Source organism: Biomphalaria glabrata, chromosome 4 (genome assembly GCF_947242115.1).
Source record: "Biomphalaria glabrata chromosome 4, xgBioGlab47.1, whole genome shotgun sequence".
Classification (NCBI taxonomy): Eukaryota; Metazoa; Mollusca; class Gastropoda; family Planorbidae; genus Biomphalaria; species Biomphalaria glabrata.
Window position 1 is genome coordinate 22,828,163 of NC_074714.1, and position 12,210 is coordinate 22,840,372.

Genomic DNA, 12,210 nt, shown 5'->3' on the forward strand with positions numbered 1-12,210 from the left:
TATATACTTTATATTCAAAACATAGACAAAGAGTTTAAGTAAAATTGGAAATAGATTCATGTTATAGATATAAACTTTAGATTGTTTTTTTTAAACTTTTCCAAAACCAGGTGCTGGCTATCATCTAGTTATTGTCAAACATCCTCATTGCAATGTTGAAAATCTGACAAGTTTTATTAAAGGAGTCATCAACACAGCAGAGCTTGAAAGTGTTATCAATTCTGAAGTCTCTTACATTTTGCCAGACAATGAGTCTAGTAAATTTGCTGTCCTCTTTAACTCACTGGATGACAAGAAAGAAATGCTGGGTATCATTAGCTTTGGTACTACTGCCACCACCATGGAGGAAGTGTTTTTAAAGTAGGTAGATAATAAATAACACATTTATATCAATTCTCATTTTATTTTATATTTTCAATATTTTTTGTACACAATTTTATTGCTATTGATTTGTAATCTTGTGTATAATTTTAATATCATTAGAACATTTCGGAGATAAAAGTTAATGACATTTCCAATGTTTTATATTAAAGGCATATGGTAGTTGAAAGTTCCACTTAATATACCTGCTGAAATGGATAAACACTATAAAGGAACACTTTTTTTTTTCGTAACTTAAAATTATAGTTGTCCTTAAACTAAAACTATCAGTATTTTAGTAGTGGGTAAGACTAAGTTGTACTTCACACAAGTCATGTTTAGTTCAAAAGCACTTGATTATAATGTATTTGGTTAATTGGTTAAAGAGGAATTCAGTAAAAATCTTTAATGCAAGTGAAAATACTACATTCCTTCATAATCTTCAATCTTGAGGACAATGTCTTATAATTATTATAGTAATTTGATGGTCTTCTAGAAAATGGATATTCAGCAGACTATCAATAAGTATTGAACATTCATGGTTTTTCTTTCATAACCACAGCTTCCTCCATCCGAGCATTTTTACATAGATGATATTATTATATTAACTTTGATCCTTGCTGATTTTCAGAGTTGGCGACAGTGGTTTTGATGAAGATGAATCAAGCAAAAGTGAGGAAGACAATGGCTTGAGCTATGCATTCACCAATGGTTCCTTCAACCATGAAAAGATGCATGATGGGATGGAGAATGGCACTCATTGTCCACCATTTACAAACAGCAATAAGGTGGATGCCATGAAAGAAAAATCCTATGGAATTTGGGAAATGGGCTCCTCTGATATCATGTGTAAGATATGTTGTATATGCTTGTTATAATGTGCATGTTATAGTAATTAAATATGTATTCATAATTCTTTTAATTGATGTTGCTTTCGTTTTAAGGCAAGCAATGTTTGTGTTTTAAAATGATTAATTAAAACATTTCATAAATAGAACACAATTTGATTTTATTTTCCTTGATCCCTTTTAATTAAAGCATACATAACATGACTGCATAATGTAGTTATATAAAATCACTTTAATGGGTGAGAACTTCAGGTAGCTTTAATCTGTATTATATACTTTTGCAAATGCATTTGAGTCAATTTTTAAAGAAAATACAACTAAAAGGTGAAATGTTCTAAAAGTTATTTTTGAACACCTCGTACAAAAACATTATCAAGTATTTCAAACTATATTTTTCATTCATTTTGCAGCATTCAACAAAGGATTTACCAAAAACACTGGACTTAGTTTGCAGCGCTCTAGGTTCTGGGGACTTTTTGTCAAAAAAGCTATTCACACCTGGCGTAACCGTGTGGTAACTTTGGTACAGCTTCTGCTTCCAGTTATCTTCACCATTTTTGGTCTTGCCATAGATGAGGCTAGACCCAAGTCATCCTCTGAGCCAGCACTTAACTTTGACCTCAATGCTTTCTCAGACCCCATCATACCTTATTCTATCAGAAATTTATCTTCTCCTATTGAAAAAAGCTTTTATGATTTGTATGGATCCCAGTTTTCTAATAAGGAGCCTTTTATAACTAATGAAGTGAGTATGCTTACAATTATTTAAGTGTCATTTTTAGAATGAGATAGATACGTAAAGAACTGATTAAAGCCTTTCATGATTAAGTATAGGCTGTATAAACTGGTCACATTTCATTTATATTTATGCCACAATGGCATACCACTGAGATTTAAAAAAAATAGCAGCTTTAAAACTTTGACTTATAGAAATAAGTTGCTTGTGAACAAGTAAAAACAAAAAGCATCTTTCTGCATTTTAAATATATAAAATTAATAATGAGGACTTAGTAAATATCTTATTTTCTAAATTTTCAGCTGCTAGTAGTTAATTAATTTTTGTAGAGTATAGCTGTATACATTTCTATAGTCATAAAACAACCTAATATATAATATAAGAGGAGTAACTGCAGTTGTTGTGACTACAGTATCGATATTTGTCACTCACTATACTTAAAGCATATTGAACTTGCTGGCCTTGTGATAATGAACTAACTTTCAAACTAAATGTATTGATATGAATCTTAGTGGAAATTAGGATTTATTCTAAAGCCTCAGGGGGTCACTGACATGTTGAAAGGAATGGCTTTTTGCTTTTATGCTGAATATAATATAGGCTACCATTATCTTTAGGCCACCAAAACAAGTGATTTTTAATATTTTCTATCAATGAAACTAAGTGAATTTAACTCTGTGCACCTTTTATAAGGCTTGTGCTTTAATCAAATCTTGCAGAACTATTCATTTGCCAACTACACTGTTAGAAGAGCTGTTAATCTTGGAACATCAACATACAACAAGAGAATGGTCATTGGCATGGCATTGCTTGAGCCTAATGCTTCCTTGAATAAAGATATCAAAGCTGTAGCTGAATACAATGGACAACCTTATCATGCACAACCAATTTCTGTAAGTCTTTGATTCATGGAGTACCATAAATACTTCTAAAATTTTATTCTAGGTTCTAGGTTATTTATATATATTTAACTAAAACTAGTAATGGAGGCATACTGTTTTAAAATTAGGAAATTACTACCTTCAAACTATCATCTAATAAGAAAATTTTATGTACAGTAAGAATTCATTGAGTACAAAATAATTAATTAATAAAAAGGTTTTAATTATTTTTGTTATCTCTTTTTTATGTTTTTCGAAAATCGTGTACATTGTTGAAATATTTGTACATAAAATTATTCATAAAATTAGGTTTGTTATTATAATATTGATGACTTCAGTTATTCTGATTCTGTTCAGATGAACTATCTGTTGAACAGCATCTTGCAGTATTATGTCAACTCTAGTAGCTACAGTTTTCAGTCCAGCATTAATCCACTGCCTAAGAATGAAGAAGACAGGGCTGAGTTTAATCTGCTTCTGGCTCTTGGGGCTGGTTTCTCTGTTGGATTATTTATCAGTTTTGGAATGGCTTTCTTGACAACAATGTTCATTTACTTTTTGATCAAAGAAAGACAGGTAAATATGCTTGAAATAAAATGTTTGTAAAATGTTTTACTTGTTTTGGATGTTCCTTCAGAATTGAAGATAATTTACTTCCTAGTCCAAACCTCCCACAGGATGATGGGGGATGGCACCTGAGGCCATCGAGAAGTCTGTTTGACTGAATTTACAAAATATATGGGATTTGAGTCCAGTGATTTTAGATACATTGTTACTTTAACTATATTATGTAATAAATTAATTTCAACAAATAGTATAGGATAGTGTGGCTGCTGAGACTGTCATTCATTGGTCATTAAGGTCCTGTTTTCGAACACTGCCCGCTACGATCCACCATTGTCCTGTGGGAGATTTGGGCTAGGATAAAGTTATCTGAAGAAACATCCGAAACATATATAACATTTACAAGAACTGTACAGAATCTTCCAGATTTAGTATTAAATTAGTGTTAATTTTCTTGTATATGCATTTAGAAGTACATGTAGCTTCAGATGAATTCCTGCACCAAGCTAATGTTTAAGTCAAAACAATATTTTCACTCATATTTGCCATATACAATTTCTGAAAACCAGATATGTTGTACTTAAAACAGAATTTTTTTTTTATTACGAACTTGTATCAAAAATATTTATTGCAATATTTTACAATATTTGTCTGTTTAATGTTTCTTGCTCACAGGTTGGAGCCAAGCACATGCAAGTTGTGAGTGGGGTTGGACCCTTCTCCTATTGGCTGCCAACATTCTTATGGGACTTCATCAACTATATTATACCAAGTCTCCTTCTAGTGATTGTATTCTTGGCTTACTCCAAGACTGCCTACATTGGTGATGGAAGATGGGGTCTGGTCATTCTAAACCTTGTCATTTATGGTTGGGCTGTGCTACCCTTTATGTACGCTCTGCAATTTGCCTTTCAAGCCCCTCCAAGTGGTGTTGTGGTTGTTATCATGCTCAACATTTTCTCAGGTAAAAGAGAAACTTGAAAATTTGTCTTTTGTTTCTTCTAACTGATGTCTCACAACATATGAGAAATATTTTATCAGTTGTTAGCATCACAAATGGTAAATGTGAAATCATTTGATTCGTTAGAGTATATCATATTATAATAACAACAAAATTTATCTTATTATCCTTGGGAAAAGTTTTCTTGCAGTAGTGAAGATTGCAATTTTAGCTAAAGAAATGTACATTCATAAAGTTGGTGCTTATTCGGTAATTGAATGCAGCATAACTTGTGACCTATTTACTATATTTTTTTTTTTTCTCTATATATTGAAATATATGAAATTAATTTTTTTTCTAAGTCCATAAATCTGTATCATTTCAATGACTATATTCACATTATTTGTATCATTGTATTATAAATTAATTTCTCAGCTTTAGAATATTTTTAGAAACAAATTTGAATATTCTACATCAAAGCACTGAATCTTTTGCAGGTATAATCACCACAACAACAGTGTTTGTGTTACAGTTTCCCTCCCTTGGAACAGAAAGTATAGCTGAGGTTCTAGACTGGATCTTTATCATTCTCTTCCCCAATTATAACATGGCCACTGTATTTATCAATCTATATACCAACTATCTCAATCTGGACTCTTGTCTGCCCATTGTGAACGCCCCTGGAAGATGCAATTCTCCTTGTTGTCCAGGTAAGTTATCCTTTTGGCGTTAACAAAATATGTCAACATTTCAAATAATTTAAATAAGTTCTATAAAAACAATAACACTACTTTATTATGTGAATATAGATAATCCTTTACCTTAAGATCTTTCTTAATTACACTATGTTCATACTATGATAAGCTTGTGAATATTAAGCAAACAAATACTTTGTACATGTCACATAATAAAAACATTCCACTTATTATTGTCTGATCATTATCACATTGCAAGCTTATCTGACAAGCATCCATCTGTTATGCCATTTTTATCATATTCTAGCTAGAACTAACAAAGCTTAAAATATATTAGAAAAGGCTATCTCAGCTATTTCCCCTTTCTCAGGATTCCAATGACATAGAAAATGAAAATCTAGTTAACTATATATAAAAGGGAGACATAGGCCTATGTGGGTTTAGCAATCAGTGCACTTTTGAATTTTCTTTCTGTATCCTAAGTACACACATTTTTTCATTTAATTTTTATTGTTTCATCACATTTAAAGAATATCTTTGTAGCCTGTAGAAATCAGGTTTGTGCTATTTAAATTATTCAGTATTGTAAACTGCATTTTATTTCTGCTTTCTATTTCAAACTTATTCCCATCACCATAGAATACAGATACAGATCTAGAATCACTAGAATGTAAAAACTATACATCACCAGTGTGACAGTATGAAAGATGCATGCATTTTATGAAACTTTTGTAAAAATATTTTATTCTTAATCTGATTTTGTTTCACAGGTGTTTGTTCTAAGTTCCCATTCTGTGTAAAATTCCAAGAAAATTATCTGGCATGGGAGAAACCTGGCATTGGATCTTATCTTATTTTTATGGCCATCCAAGGAGCTGTCTACTTCACTATTGTACTTCTTATTGAGTATCACATCTTCCAGAGACTGTGGTAAGGAAGGGATAAATATTGAAATAGATGGGGAGTGGTGGCCAGGGGATAAAGAACTTGACTTCCGACTTGCAAAAGTTGGATTCTAAGGTGTTTAATTTAAATAAATCCCCCCAGACCAGCTGGCTTTGATAGGTACCTGACATTTATTTCGGAAATATTTGTTTCACTACTAGACATTCAAATGACAATCTAGATTTATTTTTAATATTTTGAGCAGTGTAAGTTAGTTCAATAAAATACAATGCCATTAAATATAAAGATGATACATGATAACTGTGAATGTCTAGTTCAGCACCATAAAAATTATACAATTTGCTAGGAGAATGTAGAGCCTGTTTTTTTGCAGTGAATGATTTTAGACTATTAGAAATTCGGCAGCATTGTGAGTCTTTTGGTTACTAAATACACTTTTTTTTAAACAGGTACTTAATCCGAGGAGCCCCAGATTCAGGTCTTGAACCTTTACCTTTTGACCATGCTGCAAGTCATGTTGAGGACAGTGATGTGGCTGCTGAAAGACAGAGAATCAATTCAACTCCAGCTTCAGTGCTATCAGCTACAGGTTGGTTGGCCCTGTTTTAAAAAAGATTTCATTATTAAATCTCTGTATAATTAAACTGTTAAAATAACTTTCTTTTAATCTAAAAGATAAGTTTCATCTGAATTTTAACAACATTGGTACAGGTACTTGTAAAAAATTTTAATGTATAACTGAATAACACATTAAATAATGTTATAAAATTAAATTATTTCATTAATCAATGGTGGAGTTAGGCCTACTTGTCTTTGTCTCATTTAAAGAAAGTAGGCCTAATTTGGCCTCCCGCAAAATAATGTATATAGCTATATATAAGAAGGTATTTAAATGTTAAAATCTTTAAAAATATAAGTAGCTTATAGCTTTATTGTGCCACATTTTTATTAAGTGCAAGTTCAACTCAATAGTGAAAAATAAAAGTTAATTTTATAATAATATTTTTTGCTAATCCTTAATTCTGACACTTGACAACCTAATTTACTTGAATCAATATATTTCAAATGGTAATGTTTCATCTATTCTATTTTTCTTCAGATTCTCTACTTCTAGTCAACCTGAACAAACGCTATGGGAACTTTGTAGCAGTAGACCATGTCTGTGTGGGTGTACCTGAACAGGAATGTTTTGGTCTGTTGGGACAGAATGGTGCTGGGAAAACCACAACTTTTAAAATGTTGACTGGTGATGTGATGGTGACTGGAGGAAATGCTTACCTTAAAGGTTATGATGTCAGGAGTGATATTAAAAGTGTAAGTCTTTAGTAATGAAAAAGTAGGAGAAAAATGAATAAACTACCAGTGTTCAAAAGTAAAAAATTTTAGGAATGAAATATTATGGTAGTGTCAACTGTGAACACTTATGTGTTGGCTCCATATACTTTCCTTAAAGTAAGATGAAAATTAAACTCATTTGTGCTTTGAAGTAAAAATATAAAGAAATAGCTCTTTGCATTGGGAGCTAGGATTTGGACAAGAATAAAAAAACTTGTCTATGTTTGAAAGGCAAAAGATAGTTTTTGGTTAGGGGTTAGAGGTAGGGATTAGTTTGAGGGGGTAATAAGGGGGTAACCTTATAATATAGTAATCAAGATAGCACAGACCTATAAATATGACCCCCTAAAAGTGACAGAATCATGTGATCAGAGTTGACGGCACCATATATTACTTTTTAGCTACCTTAATAAAAGAAAGGTTTTATTTTCTTATTGCAAAACAACAGTCCTTGATTTTTTTTTCTTTCAATAATGCATGAAAATTGTTAAATTAATAATTTGTACTTAAAATTGTGATGCTCTTGCCTAATGAGATTTTAAGTTTTAATGTATCTGATCTTTGTATATTCTTCTTATTTTTTTCCTTTTTGTTTTCTTAGGTCCAAGCCAACATGGGTTACTGCCCACAGTTTGATGCTTTAATTGATCAAATGACTGGACGAGAAACATTATTCATGTATGCCAGACTTCGTGGTGTGCCAGAAAAATATATCCCAACTGTTGTCAACACTTTAATTGACATCCTAATGTTGAGGCCACATGCAGACAAACTTGCAGGCTTGTACAGGTAAGGAATCAAACTTGAACTCTTGAGTGAATTTTGGTAAAGTTATTATAAAATGCTATGAGGATTTGTTGTGATGTATGTACCCTTTTAATATCTACAGAAATATTTTAAAATATTTTGTATTGAAAACCAGTAACGGTACTTATTTTCTATAGGTTTTTAAAATAAACTTTTATAATAACAATGAAAACAATGGCAGAAAAAACGCACACTCTACAAAAGCTATCAATATAAGAAATATAGTATATATGTATTTAATGTGTTCACAGTGGAGGCAACAAAAGAAAGTTGAGCACAGCAATAGCTCTTATCGGAGACCCTCCATTTATTATGTTAGATGAACCTTCCTCTGGTATGGACCCTAAAGCTAGAAGACAACTTTGGAATGTTTTATCTCAAGTCAGAGCTTCAGGACGTACACTGGTCTTAACTTCTCACAGGTAAGCTACCCATATTATTAAAACAAGTTTATTTTAAACTAGCTCTTAGTAGCAGTTATCAAATGAAGGGTAATGTTTCTCAGAATAACTTAAAACTATGAATTTTCACATTGTTGAGTTTGGGCTCATCTTTACTTCAGAAATTAATTACTATATTACAAAAAAAAAAGAATATTTATTTTGAAAACAGGTTTTGTTGTGATTACTCTGTTTATTCAATTACATATCATAACAAATCTCTTTTTATTTCCTCAGTATGGAGGAATGTGATGCTCTCTGTACTCGTATTGCTATTATGGTGAATGGTAAATTTATGTGTCTTGGAAGTCCTCAACATTTGAAAAACAAATTTGGTCAAGGTTACACATTAATTGTCCAGCTTGGGACTTTGCCAGATGGAACCATAGCACCAAATGAACCAGTTGTGGATTATATTTTGGAAAATTTCCCTGGTACAAAAGTAAGTAATACCTTTGTGTAGTACACAATAATAATGTTTAACTAGAAATGTAGGTGTCAAACTGGAAAAGAGAGTGTTTGATATTATGATAGATAGGTGACTTAATTTTTGCAAGTTTAAACTGTAATTCAGTTGAGACAATTTTGATTTAATGTTTTTTTTTATTCCACCAGGTGTTTGATGACCATCAAGGCTACATTCACTTTCAAGTACCAGACTCCAGGGTCAGACTGGCTGATGTGTTTACACTGATGGAGACTACAAAACTCAATTTAAATGTTTCAGATTACTCCGTCCACCAGACCACACTGGAGCAAGTCTTTTTGACATTCACCAGAGCGCAGGTGGCACCCAAAGAGGAGAAGAAAATCAGTGAACTCACAAAAATCTGTTGCTGTTGCTGCATCAAGTCTGGATGTTACAAAACATCAGAGTGAAATCTTGTTTTTCTAATATTACTATTGTCTTTATAGACTTCAAGCACAAAGAGAGATTAAATAAAGTTGATTTGATCTGAGTGTGGATGGAAACTGTTGATGAGAAAACTGACAGGTGGACTTCAATCAGTGCAATATAATCTGAATGTCCCTGTTTGATTTCGCACTTTTCATCTCATAACTGATTATGAAAAATATGAATGTGTACAGACATTCTCACAGTGATAACACCATCTCTTAAAATATCTCATAGCAATGTGTACTTATTGACCTATACATTGGTTTAAAAGTAAATCCTTTTTTTGTCAGTTGTATAAACCTCTATTAATGGGTAGAATGTATGTATGTGTATTTGATAGTTGTTTTCTTGTAAATAGTTTTCTTATTTATTTATTGAAAAAAAAATTGAAACATGTTAAGTGTTTAACAAGGCTGCTGTGCCTGATGTTTATTAGTGATATACTTATTCTGAGTAATGTTTGTTGTATCTGAGAAGTCCAAGAGAAAGGCATTCCCTATATTGCTTGCTGCAATCATTATGAGTCTCAACAATGCAGTGTGTTGAAGGAAAGGCAGGGTTAGGAGATGTTGTTTAGCTCCTCACAGACATACAAGGCTGATGATTCCAAGTTGACCTAGCTCTTATTAAAAATGTTAGTTTTGGTGGGAATGATATGTTTAGTCCTATGACTCCTATTGGAAACATTAATTTTGCCCCCAATTTAATTCACCTTAAGCAGACCCTATTGTCACAACAACCCAAAACTCTGTTTGGCAGTGCCAAACAGCTGAACAAAAAACTACTACTTTTTTTCTTGGTAGACAGCTAAAGATCTTACAGTGCAGCAGCTAAAAGCTGTATGGAAAAAGAAGCATTGATGGAGTCCTACATTATAATGTCTGCTTAGTTTCAACTGGCGTACCTCCTGTTAATAAATACACTGACATTTGTTAGAGCAGTGTGTGTGTGTGGGGGGGGGGTATCACAGTGCACACTGTGTCATATATAAAAGGAAATGAAATAATGTCAGTCTTAATGAAAAACATGTGCAATATCTATTCAATAGATTTTCATGAACTACTTTGTTGTACATTATATTCTTGATATTTAGCCTAGAGCACATTTTTATTATTAAACAAACTGTTTATTGAAATTGTTGACATCCACAATATTTGTCCATAGTAATATTTTGTTTACATTGTTTTTGAGTGTTGACAATCTGTTGGCTTGTTTTGTTGTCTCTATTTCTGTATGCAATACTTGTGTATGAGCTAACATTTTGGGGTTAAAGTTAGAAATGTTACTCAAATATTTGTCTTTCAATTTGATGTCAGTTGTTTTTTGTGTTTTCTGTTTTGTTTTGTTTTTCTAAGTTTTTTTAATTACTTTTTTTTATAGATTAAATTTTATTACAAAAACATATGATGAAAATATCTATAGAATTGTTCATGTAAAAAAAATTGGAAGAATACAATTAGAATTATATAGAGATTAATTGTATATTTCTATTTTAAGCTTTAGTCAAGTTTTAGACAGTCTACTTCAACAATAACAATTATTTATACAAGTTTTAATCTAATATAAAAGTACATGATTCTATTAAAGCAGCATTTTATTGCGTTCAGTTTTTTCATAAATGGTGTAATAACTTTTTGTTATTTAACAATCTTGCTATTGAGCTAAATATTTTTTAGTTTGATTACTTTTATGAATGAAACCAAAATCTTTTATAGGCCCATGTGTAGTTACTTTTTTTTTATAATAATATTTTACACATTTTTATTAAACATCACTTTGAAAATGAGACATTTTTTTCATGTAATCAATATTTTTAACCTGTTTGCTATCATGCAATACAAGAAAGGGATTTTCTTATTTGAGTAATCTAGTTTGTTCATCTCTTTGAAAAACAATTGTATTTTCATTCCTACTGGTGATTTATCATTTTTTTCAAAGAAAGACAAAATGTATGCATATCTTGAAAATGTTGTTTTACAGAATCTTTTATGTGATATTTTTGTACAAAATATTTTCATTGGACAAACTACTTTTACACTGCAACATGCCTGTTTATATATATTTTGCTAGACTTGTACTATATGTATGTGATATCTTTTTTTCTTTGATTCTGAGATTGTGGATAGGCCTTTTTTTTTTTTCTTCTTTTTTCTTTTTACCTTGGTTGACCGTCTAATGAAGTAAAATATACTTTCTACAACTTGTTCTGTTCATATTTTTTTCTAACAACTTAAATTCTTTTCAAAAGAAAAGCTCTGGACCTCTCCCTCCCTTTCTATGTTGGTCTTGCAAATTATAATTGAACACAGTTTACATAAGACACAGATGCTCCAGAAGAATCTTATTATCAATGTAGCTGCTTAAATGTAGCACATAGGAATGTTGAAGTGCTGATCTTCTTGATTATATTTATAGACTCGTAGTAAAAGGTATTTTTTGTTATTAACAGGGAAAAATTTGTAATAAAAAATAAAGCCCAGTATTTTTTTTAAATAAAAAGGGTTCAAATTTGATAATTACATAAATATTGCTTATTAGCTTTTAGTCAATTTCCAAATTTGTTTTTCAAACCTTGAGCAAAGAAAACATGAGATGTACCTTTCAGAACCAAGTAAAGCCTAGCAAGTTAATCAGAGCCATAGCGCGTCTTAAACTCTCTTTTTGGGATAGAACAATACAAGGCAAACTTTTATCAACAAATTCCATTCAGATAGAATTGTTCCAAGAAACATAATTGTTTGAACAGAAATGTACTACTGTATGGTATTTGCCGTATGAATAAAAATGTCTTTTAAAGCTA

The 12,210-nt window shown here is 31.2% G+C and overlaps 1 protein-coding gene across 4 annotated transcripts in view; it reads left to right on the forward strand.

Moving 5' to 3' along the window:
* Window positions 1–12,210, forward strand: part of LOC106053598 (phospholipid-transporting ATPase ABCA3-like) — a 49,177-nt gene extending 36,967 nt beyond the window's left edge. For all 4 annotated transcript variants that reach the window (XM_056025845.1, XM_056025848.1, XM_056025847.1 and 1 more), the window contains exons 13-26: window positions 111–360; window positions 992–1,209; window positions 1,619–1,953; window positions 2,664–2,837; window positions 3,183–3,401; window positions 4,065–4,353; window positions 4,827–5,039; window positions 5,795–5,954; window positions 6,380–6,519; window positions 7,030–7,244; window positions 7,867–8,054; window positions 8,324–8,494; window positions 8,750–8,954; window positions 9,128–12,210. In XM_056025845.1, coding sequence (XP_055881820.1) covers window positions 111–360; window positions 992–1,209; window positions 1,619–1,953; window positions 2,664–2,837; window positions 3,183–3,401; window positions 4,065–4,353; window positions 4,827–5,039; window positions 5,795–5,954; window positions 6,380–6,519; window positions 7,030–7,244; window positions 7,867–8,054; window positions 8,324–8,494; window positions 8,750–8,954; window positions 9,128–9,391 — 3,041 coding nt within the window. In that variant the 3' untranslated portion in view covers window positions 9,392–12,210. The remainder of the gene's footprint in view (window positions 1–110; window positions 361–991; window positions 1,210–1,618; window positions 1,954–2,663; window positions 2,838–3,182; window positions 3,402–4,064; window positions 4,354–4,826; window positions 5,040–5,794; window positions 5,955–6,379; window positions 6,520–7,029; window positions 7,245–7,866; window positions 8,055–8,323; window positions 8,495–8,749; window positions 8,955–9,127) is intronic.